At 32.4% G+C, this 14,213-nt stretch overlaps 2 protein-coding genes across 3 annotated transcripts in view; one reads left to right on the top strand and one right to left on the bottom strand.

Annotated features, from left to right (window-relative positions):
• LOC145185665 (uncharacterized) overlaps positions 1–14,213 on the bottom strand; it is a 45,944-nt gene that overhangs the window by 11,032 nt on the left and 20,699 nt on the right. The window lies entirely within an intron of this gene.
• Positions 9,065–12,173, top strand: LOC149892337 (uncharacterized). The gene is made up of 2 exons (XM_090078511.1): positions 9,065–10,606; positions 10,980–12,173. The coding sequence occupies exons 1-2, from the start codon at positions 9,793–9,795 to the stop codon at positions 11,015–11,017; spliced, it is 852 nt and encodes a 283-aa protein (XP_089934637.1). The 5' UTR covers positions 9,065–9,792; the 3' UTR covers positions 11,018–12,173.

Here is a 14,213-nt window from a genome sequence, read left to right as displayed (position 1 = left end):
TAGCTCCTAAAGTAGGAATCTCGCCTTTGAAAAAACGGCCAAAATATAGCACCTTTTTTGGTTTTTATGCTTTTTAAAGATTCAAAGTTACATCAAACAACTAATTTAGTAACAACATCATGTGACTAGTGGATATGGGATTCTATGGTTGTTAGACTTCACATTTGTGTGTACTTTGACTGCAAAAAGAGTGCTTTTTTGTCCTAGTTTGTACAAAATATGGAGAAGAAAACACATAGTTAGAGGCATTTTTTCTAATTATTCTGAATTTAAAACATAAAAACCTCTTTATATTTTAGTTGTTAAACCTACAGGTTTGCTTTGTTGTTTTTGATTAAAATGATTGAACAAATATTGGATATAATAAAAACTTTTTTTCATATTGCAAAAATTTCTTTAAAATTGTAAATTCAAAATTAATTGGTAATTTATAAAATAATTTCAAACCTAATGCTAGAATCAAGTTTTTTTTTATATAAATCAAATATGTATAACCTTGTTGTACTTTTTCTCTTGAATTGAAGTTTCCTAAAATCTTTCATTCTTTGACCAAGTTTTTTCTGCTATTTAAAAATGCGAAAACAAATGTTTCTTATTTTCCGGGAAAAGCCACAACATCAAAGTAATTCCATTTAAGGAGTAAACAGCCGAAACAACTAAAAATATTTTTTATCAACACAAGCTTGTACTGAAGTTTTTTTTCATAGATCAGTTTTTTAAGTACTGAAATGCCATATAAAAGAAAAACTCATAAAGATTGTCGGCAATCTGTATGCTTCTTTTTTTTGTTTTTCAAAATGTGACAGGCATATTTCTGATTTCATCAAGGAAAGAATATTAAATATTTTTTCTGGAAATTCCATTGATTTTAAGGATGATAGAGTTCCATTGGGCATATGCAGTTCCTGCAGAGCAATGGTACAAAAGCATGGTAAAGGAGATAGAAACTTACCTCTTCCCAAGCTACATGGCTTTAAAAAAGTGGTTACTAGACCACAGACCAGAGGATTTGATTCTTGTAATTGTTAAATTTGCCAGGTTGGCCAACTAAAAGGACATTCTACAAAGCTCGCTTTTTCAACCGATCAAGGTTTGAAAGAATCATCAAGTAGCTTTGATAAATTATGCTCAAACTGTCTCAGTGTAGTCAAAAGAGGAATAACACATGGTTGTTCACAAGCTACCAAGTTTGAAAACTTAAAGAAAATGATACCAACTGATTCCAGAACTGCTGAAAAATTTGCGTCCTCTGTAATAATTCAAAAGGTATCCTCTCCACAGGGCACAATTAGGCTGAGCAGAGAAAGTGGTAAAGCTTTAACAATTACTCCAGGTCCCTCCAGATCTCAGTGCATCTCAAGAAATTCTCTAACTACTTTGGACATAGTTCAAGTTCAAATCAATACTGGTCTTTCAAATAAAAAGATGGAAGAACTGGCTGTAACATTAAACAAGACTACAAATTCAAAAATTTTTGAAACAAAATTTAGGGAAAATTTTACAATAACAGGTCGAAAGGTTGAAAGTTTATTCAAACTTTCTAAAATCTCACTTACAAGGCCATCAACAAAAACTGATTATTTGGCGAAGGTTGTTCACTGCAAGAGTTTAGGGGATTTTTACAACTCAATTCTCAGTGTTAGAGCAATCACTTCACCGCCTCTCATCAAACTAGGTATTGATGTGGAGGATCTTTCCTCAAGTTCAGCTTGAGTGTTATCTCCAATGGTGGATGTCAAAATATCAAAACAAGTTCAGCTTCAAATGACAAAAGCTTACTGGCTGTAGAACATGGGAAAGAAACAAGTGTCAAGCGTCAGCTACTTGTTGCTGTTGCTGAAAATGTTTTAGAAACTTATGAAAATGTCAAGAAAATTTTAAGTTTATTTGGGAAAATTGATGTGCCTTTCTTTATTGTATGTGACATGAAGTTAGCCAATATCATCTGTGGCATTTAGTCTCACTCAAGCAAACACCCTTGCTGTTGGTGTGATGTTAAATCTAGTGACCTCAAAGAACAGGGAACTCCAAGAAACTTCAAATCCATTAGGATGCAATACAAAACATTAATTGAGAAAGAGAATGGAATAATGTGCGCAAAGGATTTTCATAATGTTGTTCATAACCCATTGTTTGACCAAGAAGATGTCAAACAAGTTATTGAGTTTATTCCCCCAATGGAACTTCATCTTCTCTTTGGAATTGTAAATCATCTTTACAAATCAATGCTAAAGATATGGCCTAAAGACAAAGATTGGCCATTACTTCTCAAATTGAAATTAAAACCTTATCATGATGGAGAGTTTGTTGGGAATGATTGTCATAAGCTTTTGAAAAATATGGATGTTTTGCAAAGAATTGTTGAAAGAGAAAAGGCAGACCGTATGCTTGGTTTTGTGAAAACATTCCAACTTTTTAAGAGTGCTGTTAGCTCCTGTTTTGGAAGGACATTAAACACTGAATATGTTCAACATATCAAAGACCTTAAGAACACATATCTTCGACTCCCAGTTTCAGTCACCCCAAAAGCCCATGCAGTGTTCTACCATGTTCCTGACTTTATTGCTCTAATGGGTACAGCATTGGGCATTTTTAATGAGCAATCAACAGAAGCCTTACATTCAATCTTCAGTGCTCAATGAGCTAGGTGAAAAAGAGACGCTGATCACCCTGGTTATGGAGGCCAGTTACTGAAATGTGTTACTGACTATAACAGCAAGCATCTTTGAATTAGATTTTTTAAATAATTCACTTTTTTTAAACAATTAAACAGTGATTTCTAGAATTTTATTCTTATCTGAAATTTTTGTTTATATTATAAACTATATTAATTTATTTATATTTTCATAAAATATCATAAGTTTACAAAAAAATTAATCAGAAATATATATCTTATTTTGCAAGTACTAAATAAAAAAATCTCAAGAGCACTTTGAAGAAAAAGTAATAAACATCATAACACCACCATAAAGTAATTTTTTTTTTAAAGGAAAAAAGATGCTATATTTTGGCCGTTTTTTCAAAGGCGAGATTCCTACTTTAAGAGCTATATCTTTGCACAGATAAAAGATATTTTGATTCTATTTTTTTTGCCTGAGAGATAAATGCCAAAGCCTCATTCTATTAAATTTTGTAACTTCCATAGCCGATAATAAGGTTAGAATAACAACGTAAAGCATCCGTTGTCTCTTTTTAAAGAGGCTTTGCTTTTAGTGCCATACCCTATACTTTAGGTCCCTGTACACAAACCACAAGTGTTAAAGAGCTGATTTTTTTGTCAGGTTATAGCCAACACACACATGTAAAGAGTTTTTGATATTTTTTAAAAACTCCATAACCCAAAGTGAAAAAAAAAACCAAATAGATTTACAACGGGGCTCCAAGTGCGATCAGTAGCGCAAAGTGCTATAAAACTTTATATCTGTTTTTCTCCTTTGGCTATAGAGATTAGATTTTGTTTTTTACATCTGGTGATATCTGAGACCTTGCAGATTAATGCCCCATCGGTCGTTTTTTTGGTCCTCAAAATTGAGGCTGAAGCCATTTTTGGATAGGTGTGAAGATGTCTTTTAAAAGACTGCATCGTCGTGAAAGATTGCACATCTTCGTTAGACGTCTTGAAGACGTCTTGAAGACGTCTTTATTTTTCGAATAATTCTAGCAAACAAAAAGACGTCCAATAGTAGTCTTAAAGACATTTTTAAAGAGACTTTCGGGGTGAATTTTATGTCATTTGAAAATGTAAACTTTTTCATAAAAAGTTCTACCTCGAGCTCGACCAATATAAATTGTCTAAATCATTTTTCTAGCAAAAGATTTTACAAAGGTATCATAACGGAAACTGAAAATCGAATGATGCGTCGTCGCTTGAATAAAAGTATATTGAATTTTATTATGACATTAGAAGATAAAGATATTAAATTAGTACATCGGATTTGAATCCTGAATTTTATGCTTCTCAGGCTGAGCCTGAAAATCCTTGTAAACCTCTAAATAATCTTTTTAAAGAATACGAAGAAAACAATAAGTCTTCGAGTAGTAGCTATGAGAATTTTGAATGTTATGATGCAGCACCACAATTGACAACAGAAACATCCGAAGGTTTGACAATGTGGTCTTCTAAAAGCAAAATTTCTCAAAACCAATTAAACGAGATTTTGAATATTCTTAAAAAACATGGTCATTCAGAGTTACCAAGGGATGCAAGAATCCTTTTAAATTCCTCTAATATTGTTAAAGTAGGTAGGAAGTGTGATGGAACTTAAGCGTATTTTACTATTGCTGATGGCATAAATTGTTTTTGAATTTAAAAAATGATTCTAAATGTACTGAGTTATGTATTACTATTAATGTTAATAGGCTACTTCTTTTTAAATCTTCTAATCTTCAATTATGGCCAGTATTTGGTCTAATAGAGAACTATATTTTCATCATTGCACTTTTCTGTGGAGATGGTAAACCAAACTGCTTAGGTAATTTTTCCAATAATTTTCTCTATAAATCTTTATTGTTAAGTAATGAAGGTTTATAATATAATAATAAAAATTGATGTTACAGATAAAGAATTCATATGTGATGCACCTTCTCGATCTTTTCTTAAATATATACATGGTCATACAAGATATTACTTCTGTGAATGATGCCAAGTTAAAGGATTTTACAAGGAACATAGAGTGGTCTTCATTGATAACAACCCATCAACTCCAAGATTAATTGAGGAGTTTAATACCTTTTTTGTACACTGATCATCAGAAATCTCTTACTCCTGTAGCTCAACTTAAAATATCTTGTGTTTCTGATTTTATTTTGGATTATATGCACATTGTTTGTCTCGGTGTAGTAGGACCCATGTTTACTTTTTTAAAGTCAGGTCCAAAACATTGTAGACTTTCAAATACCCAAATGAAAAAATATCTGATAATCTAAAATGCTTATGTGGTATGCATTCTGAATTTGCTTGACAACCATATTCCCTTTTAAAATTAGGTCATTGGAAAGTAACAGAGTTCAGACAATTTATTTTATACACTGGTCACTTAGTTTTAAAGGGTGTTGTTAGCAAAGATATTTATAATCATTTTCTAACATAGCATGTTGCAATGGTGATTCCCTTTAATGAAGTCAATTTATGAAATACTATTTTGTATTTGCTAGAGAACTAATAATTATTTTGTTATCAATTTGAAGCATAAAAATTCATTGTGTTTATAATGTTCACTGTTTACTTCATATTTGTGATGATGTTCTTAAATTTGATTGTTCACTTAATGACATATCTTGTTTTCCCATTGAAAATTTTATGGAGACATTAAAGAAAGCAGTAAAAAATTCAAAGTGTCTTGTTGTTCAAATGAGTTAAAATCAGTAAATAAAAAACCTGATTACCTGATTTTCCTTTGCCTCAGCCAGTTTTTAAATCTGTGCTGAAAAAACCATTAAAGAGATCTTTTGACTCTAATTTTTCAGTTGGAAGCCACCTCTTTAGAATTTACTTGAATTTTTTATTTGGAGGAAATAAAATGCAGAGAGTTTTTGTACTCATTAAGATTTTTTTTAGGTATAAAAGTAATAGTTATGTATAATTTTGAAATTGTATTAGTTAATGTTTTGCATTCTAAATATTTCTTTTTTTATTTTCTTTATATAATTTAGAATACCAGCACATGATGTTCAAGATGGTTTCAAAGGTTCTTTATTTTTGTATGATTATTTTGCCAAACTTTTGTTTAGGTTAAACAGCTCAGTATTTTAGATGCAGAGGATTTTAAACAATTGATAAGATTGGTCATGAATTGGTTTTTTTTATCATATTTTGTATAGCAATCCTTTTTCGTATTTGTTTGTGGTAAATATATTTTTTATGTATAGTAATTATGGAAATCAATAACTGAAAATTGTTTATTATTTTTCATAGATTTTATTATTTATTCCATATGTTTTATAGATTATTTACTTATAACCTGTTGACACAGTTCAACTTAAAAGGTTCTGGTGGAAAGATTGGTTTATTATGAACTAAATTATATGACTTAATAGAAGGTAATATAAAGTAAGTTTAAATTATTTAACTTTTAATTTAATTAAAAATCTATGTTGAGTTAAATTTATTTCCAGTTTATTTGACAAATATATCCTACCTTATGCTTTGTTTGATTTTTAGAAGTTGTAAAAAGAAGATTTGAAAAGGTTTTAAATGATGAAATTAAACAGCAAAGTGAACGGTATTGTAAAAATGCTCCTTCACGGAAAAAAACAATGCAAAAAGAAATATTCTTTTTTAATATATATATTATTATATGTTGTTTAAATTGTTAAATAAGAGATACTTGGTAACAATCCAACTAACTGTGTTATATGTTCCTTTTTAAATTATTTGCGTTTTTTTTTTTTAATAGTTTTCTTTTTCTTCTTTACCCACCCAACATAAGACGACTTTAACACGTATGTAACTTAACCTTAACTCGTCTAGACGTTTGCAACTAGTTAAAGACGTGTTTAAGACGGCTTTTCAACACCTCATTAAGACATCTTCCTACAATAAGTTTAAGATATCCTTAAGACATCTTAACAAGATGTCTGTCGGAACAACAAGTTTATGACGTCCGCAAGCCTTCTTAACAAAACGTCTGTCGGAACCATGCTAGTTTCGCATTCTTAAAAATCTATTGTTTTAAACAATAGAAAGTCAATTCTCTTAAAGTCTGTCGGATTCGTCGAAAATTTTTGGGCTCGCCTAACCACTCACATCAACTTGCTTTTACTTTTTAAAAATAACAGCAATAGAACCAAGTTTTAAGCTTAACTTTATATAGCAAAGCATTCTTAATATTTTAAGAAATAACGCGGATGATGAAATGAAATTGCGATCATTTAGTTGAATACTTTAGTACATGTATAACTTGAGAGGTAATAAATAATACGAAATATCAAGAAGTTTTGTAGCTACCTAGAGCACAATGGTTCCATGTTTAGTGAACTACTTCATCTACTATATTGCTGCAGTCTTCCGGTTTATGAATATTAATGAATTTTCTATTTGGGCTTGCTCCATTAGACACTTAGTTTAGCCCTTAGTTTAAGTCCAATGGATTCTAATATCGCTATATACATATACATACATATAAATATACATAAATATACATATATATGTATATATATATATACACATACATACATATATATATATATATATATATATATACACACACACACACACACACACACACACACACACACACACACACACACACACACACACACACACACACACACACACACACACACACACACACACACACACACACACACACACACATATATATATATAGGCGCTATGCTACTTTTACAAACCCCCCCCCCTTCCCCCCATTTTATTAGAGATAATGAAAGATCGTCGTTTAAATATAAGAAAACGTATAAGAAACAACGCTTTTAGACCAACTTAATGTCCTCTAAACTAAATCAGAAAAGTTTAAAAACTCATACAAAAACGCTATTATTCGTCATTTTTCAACTCGATAACGATTTTAAAAAAACTTGGTTGTAATACCATCATTTCTTGGTTGTAATATCATAATTTCCGCAATGATTAGCATTCGAATGAAGCATTCAAAACTTTAAAAATTTAAACAGCAGTAAAAACCAAGTTTAATTTCTAGATAATTTTCATTTTCTAAATTCGTCATCCAGTTGAAAAAATAGCGAATATTAACGTTTTCGTATTTTAATTTTTTCAGATCTAGTTTAGAGTACATTGAGTTGATCTAAAAGTATTGTTTACTATACATTTTCTTATTTTTAGATGACGATCTTTTATAACCTGCAATAAAAGTAGGAGGTGTGAAAGGAAAATAACGCTATATATATATATATATAATATAATATATGAACATCATAAAATAAGAATTCTCTCAATACTAATTTTATTTTATCTAAGAAATTTTCGGTCAATATGTAAAAACGCAATTCTGGACGCCATATTTTTTATACCTACGTAATATTAAAGAAGCCCAATTAAAGCTAACTTTAAAGAAGCCATTAAAAAGTGACGTTACCGTTTGTTTGTAATTTAACTTAATAACTTGTAATTAAAGCTGAAGATGCTAATATCAATAATCTAGCAAAAATTTCTTAGATAAAATAAAAAAAATTAGTATCGAGAGAATTCGTATTTCATGATGTTCATATGTTATATTTTCAACTCTCATACAAGATATCGTCATTTAAAATATATATATATATATATATATATTTTATAACTCTTCTTATATGTACGAGGAAGCCTTAGAAAAATCAGGTTACGACCATAAGCTTATATACATCCCCAATTTACAACCTGTTAACAACAAAAGTGGTAAGCGAAGAATTATCTGGTTCAATCCTCCTTACAGCAAAAATGTTTGCACAAATATAGGAAAGCGGTTTTTAAACCTGGTCGACAAACATTTCCCAGTAACCCACAAACTCCATAAGATTTTCAATAGAAATTACATTAAAGTGAGCTACAGCTGCATGCCGAACATAAAAGACATCATAAATTCCCACAACCAAAGCATTCTGCAAAAAAACCAGCAGCAAAAAAACTCCAACATTACAGAAAAAACCTGTAATTGCATCAATAAAACTAAGTGTCCTTTACATCAAAATTGTCTTACAAAAAACATAGTCTACCAAGCCACCATCTCTTCCAGCAACCCAGTAATGAAAGAAGAAAAAATATATTACGGCATCAGCGAAACACCTTTCAAACTAAGGTATGCAAACCACCAAAAATCCTTTAACATTGAAAAATATAAGAAAGACACAGAACTATCGAAAGAAATATGGAAAATGAAAGAAGAAAATTTCACACCTATCGTTAAGTGGAAGATAATCAAACATTGCAAATCGTACAACCCGGCCACAAAATGTTGCATGCTATGCCTGCATGAGAAGTACATGATTATTATGTTTAATGAAGGTACCTTATTGAATAAGAAGAACGAATTGGTTTCAAAATGCAGGCATAGAAATAAATTTCTTCTTTCGAAATTTGATACTGGTGACTAGGCCTATATTATTTCTTTTCTTTTCTTTTCTTTTCTTTTCTTTTCTTTTCTTTTCTTTTCTTTTCTTTTCTTTTCTTTTCTTTTCTTTTCTTTTCTTTTCTTTTCTTCACATGAGGCGTGTCTTTTATAAATTTCACCAACAGTTCCATCGTCTTGAGGAAAGAGGCAAATAAAGTTGGCATTGGTTCTAATCGCATGTCCGTCAAGATCGAAAAAATTTTGAGCAAGGTAAAACATGTCGACGTTGGAGTGCCTTCCTTGGGTGTAATATTTTTCACACATGCTTTGCTTTTCTCCTTTTAAATCGTCAAATATCGTCAAATTGTTTTTTGTTCGATCAAGTTCGGAAGGGTCAGGCACATCATCTTCACTTTCGAAAAAATGACACTCTATGTTCTCAGAATAATTTTTCGATCCTTGGAAAGAATTTTTTGAAAGTTCATCAATCACATCTTTAGGGTTTAAATTCAATTTTTTCATCTTGTTTTTATTAAGCAATTGGAAAATGAGTTCTTTTGGAAGGTTATTTTCAAAGCCTTTTTTGAGTATTTGATATTCAGGTTGAAAAAGGGATTTGCCAAAGACTTGCAAGTGGTTATAATCCAGCCATCCAGGTCTTAATAACAGGTTTAACATCAATGTTGTTTTTCCACAGCCAGATTTTCCAACGATGAGTCCTCGAATGTCTCTTGGAAAGAATTTGTTATGATTTCTTGTGCTTTCTTTATCATATGACAAATCAACAATGTCCATTTTTATGTTAAAAAACTTATTTATATATGTTAAAATGTACTGCGTTAAATGCAAAAGAGAAACTGAAACCATTCACTTGAAAAAGGAGATGACAAAAAACAATAGACTTATATTGAAGGGGACTTGCGACTCTTGCGGAACGACCAAATGTCAATTTATTGCTAAAGAAACAAAAGGAGGTGACTTGGTCGAATCGATTAACAAGCTGTCGAGCAAAGTGAAGCTTCCATGGGCAAAATTTCCAGGAGAAATGCATATTCCTGGGATGAACTTTGCAGGACCTGGAACCAATTTGGACAAGCGACTAACTTCTACGGACATGTATCAAGAGTGGAGCAAGCCGGTAGACAGAGTGGACAATGCAGCGTATCACCATGATTTGGCTTATAAATATTTTAACGACCGACAAAACAGGAATGTGGCAGATCAGATGATGCTTGAGGAAATGAACTCCATTCCAAACCCCACTCATAGAGAGATCAACGAGAGAAAGCTCATTACTCCCATCATCAAAGCAAAAGCTAAATTTGGATTAGGTGTGAGTGATTTGAATTGGACGGATCAGCTTGCAGAGGAGCTTCATAAACCGGTCATTCACCATTTTAAAAGAAGAAGGGTGATTGTGAACGACATGGATGAGATATGGGCAGCAGATTTGGTGGACATGCAATCGTTTTCAAAATTCAACAACGGCGTAAAATATTTGCTCATGGTGATCGACGTGTTTTCAAAGTATGGATGGATCGTTCCGTTAAAAAGCAAAACAGGCTTTGAAGTAGCTGAAGCGCTGAAAAAGATTTTCGTAAGCATGGGAATTTCGGCCTTCGAAATCGACGAAATTAAACGAAATTCGTGTTTCAATTTCGTATCGAAATTTATATTGAATTTCGAAAGACGAAACTTTTAAACATTACAAATTCACGAATTTCGAAATTAAAACTTATGTTTAATTTCGTGTCAATTTCGTTACTTTCAATGACCCGAAATTATACGAAATTTTTTCGCGAAATTAAACAATCCAAAAAATCGAAATTTCGTTCTCAATTTCGATCCGAAATTGAAACACGAATTTCGTTTAATTTCGTCGATTTCGAAGGCCGAAATTCCCATGCTTAGATTTTCGAAGAAAGAAAATGCGCCAAATTGTGGGTGGATAAAGGAAAAGAATTTTACAACAAGCATGTGAAAGCGTTGGGTGTGCAATTGTATTCCACTGAAAACGAGGAAAAAAGCTGTGTCGTCGAGCGATGGAACAGAACAATCAAAGAGAGAATGTTTAAATATTTTTCAGCCAACAATACTAATAAATACATTGATGTTTTAGATGAGATGGTGAAAAATTACAACAAAACAAAGCACTCTTCCATCAAAATGACTCCAGTGGAAGCCAGTGATGAAAAGAATAAAGGTAGGGTATGGTGGAATCTGTATGGAAAGGATCAAACATTACCAGCAAAACCGAAATTTTTAATGGGTGATCAAGTGCGAATCACAAAAAAGAAGTCTCATTTTGAAAAGGGGTATACACCGAGATGGACTGAAGAGGTTTTTACCGTGTCAAAAGTTCAGTATACGGATCCTCCAACGTATAAAATCGTTAATGCTAACGGTGAAGAAATTCAAGGTACTTTTTACGAGCTGAAGATGCAAAAGACGCATCAGGATATATTCAGGATTGAAAAAATCGTTCGAAAGACTAATAAAAAATCATTGGTCAAATGGTTGGGGTATCCAGACTCGTTTAATTCGTGGGTGAACAACGATGAATTAATCAGTTTGCAAAAATGATCTAAAAATTCGAAGAATTTTCCAAAAATGCATGCTCCTCACAAGTTTTTTAGAAATGTTGCCTCAGCAGAAGTTCACAATTTGGAATTGCAACTAAAATTTTTAGAAGAGAGGATCAGAGGGTTGGAGGAAAGAAAACCGAGTAACATTATTTTTTATACGAAAACGTTAGATCATCCGCCCTATTACAACACGAACAGACAGTATGAGATTTTTGCTCAGAAAGACATTAAATTTGTTGCTCTCTCCCATACAACGATAGCTTTATCCATTGGACTGAATTTGGAGAAAGGTGTTGCAGTGGTGACATTAATGAATAAAATCACTGAGCAGTTGAATTATAGAAAGAACGAAGTTATTATTTCAGAGTCCGTAGATAACGTTATTATGGACGTGAACAGCAACAGCAAAGAGGATGTGATTGTTAAAAAAGGAGAAAAGTTCTGCACGATTACGCACATTGATTTAAAATAATCTTTCTTAATGAAAAAATGGAGATATTGAATGAAAAACTTTATCCAGTTCTTCCAACGGCTCCAGTGGATGATGGACACGTTTACCGTCTTCAGAAGATTGGTGAGATTCAGAAAGAAATAGAAACTGAAAAAGCAAAGAGAGTTCATCTCAGCAAAAAGTACCATCGCGTTTTCAGGATCATTTCGAATGTGGACAATACGATGCAAGGATTATGCATAGCATTGGGTGCGACTGGAATTGGTCTTTTGTCAACAATTATTGCAAGTCCAGCAGCGATTGCGTGTGAAGGGGTGGCTATTGGATTGGGTTTTTTATCGATTGTTGGCAGTCAAGTGAACAAAAGAATTGCTTTGAAAGCGGAAAAGCACGAAAAGATAAAAGTGTTAGCAGAGTCAAAGTTGAACACGATCAGCGAGCACATTTCCAAAGCGTTGATGGATGGAAGAATAAGCAATTCAGAGTTTCAGTTGATTTTAGAAGAGCTTCAAAAGTTTAAGACCATGATGGGGGAAATACGAACCAAAACCAAAAACGGAATAGATGAATTGGCTAAAGAGAACTTGATCCAAAAAGGCCGAGATGACGCGATTCAAGCGTTCAACAATTTTTATAAAAAGGCATAACATTAATGTGAAAACTGATTTAGGATATTTTGTCTACGTATTTTAAAAAGATGTTTTTCTTTAAAATACAAGACCCTGATAAAAGAGATGAAATTGTGAGAGAGATTAATGAGAGAAGAAAGAGGATTTACCAAGGTAGCATCAACGATAACATTTCACAGTCAAATTTTCAAGCTAATGCGAGTAAGCTGTTTAAGCCGCTCATCGAAAGCAACGGGAAGATGCTCAACGGATCTAAAAAATCTAAAAAATTTGTATCCAAAATGCCTTTTGAAGTGAATAAAGTTGATGATAAAATGTTCATTGGTAAAATGGAGATTGAAATGGATGGAGATGACATTATTGTTGGTGATGAAAGGTATGAAAGAACAAAAGGTCTTTGGGAGCTCATGACAAAGTTTGAAATACCGAGCGAGTATACGGATGAAGACTTGCAAAATTATGAAAAAATTTTAATGGACAGTGATGCTATACGATCTGATACGAAGCCGAATAAACCGAAAGCTTCAAGAACACCAAAGTATCAGAAACTTATTGCTCCTATTTGGGAAAAAATGATGCGCATTGAAAAAGGGAAAAAAGGTCGTGGAGTGATTATTCTTCCAAGCGATCCGAATGCGCTGGTGGAAAAGCTTGAATTGAGTATTGCTTCCTGGCATGCTGGAAATACGGGATCTAGAAATGAGGCTGTTGCTATTTGTGATGAGCTGTTGAGACAGAAGGAGATAAATAAATCGGAGTACAAATCGTTAATGAAGACGATTGATAAAATTTAGACGCTATGAGATGATCTAAAAAGAAAATGTTTATTTAAAAATGCTCATTGTGAACAAAAGAAGATATGCGAAAATGAACGTTGTTGGAGGAGGTGGTATTCTAGACTTGATTAAAAATTTCATTAAAAGAGCAGCTGCTTCAAATATGTCAAAAGCAACAATGACTATGCTTAAAAATGCTGCATCAAGCAAAATTGGACAAGAAGCGATTACAGCTGCAAAATCTGCTGGTACTGAGTAGGCTCTTTCTGCCATTTCTGCTGCTAAAGATGCGGCTGTTGATAAAGGTAAAAAGGCCATTGTGAAATTAAAGACTGGCTCATCCATTCAAACTAGGAAAATGTCAAAACAGAATGCGATTCGAATCCAAGATCTAGTGAAGATGGGAAGAGGACTGAAGATCGCATAATTTTAAGTCTTGAAGGATGAGTGTGAAATGATCTAAAAAAAAATTTCTTTCTATAAAATGATAACTACCGATCGATTAAGACTGACTGATAAACCAGAGTATGACACTGGCATTGAAAAATTGGATTTTTTCGAGTACCTTCCAACCAATCTTGATTAAAATTCTTCAGGAACGATCACTTTTGAAATTGACTGTCAATCCATTAAAACACTACCATCAGAGGCTTACATTCTTATTGAAGGAGTGCTGAAAAAGAGTGATGGAACTTTTTATGAAGCCACAGACAAGATCGCCTTGGTGAATAATGCTTTGATGTATTTGTTTAACGACGTGACTTATG

Source organism: Hydra viridissima, unplaced genomic scaffold (assembly GCF_058129835.1).
Source record: "Hydra viridissima isolate aposymbiotic clone 2 unplaced genomic scaffold, HvirCarnegie_v1 scaffold_2, whole genome shotgun sequence".
Taxonomy (NCBI): domain Eukaryota; kingdom Metazoa; phylum Cnidaria; class Hydrozoa; order Anthoathecata; family Hydridae; genus Hydra; species Hydra viridissima.
This window is presented reverse-complemented; position numbering and strand designations above follow the sequence as displayed.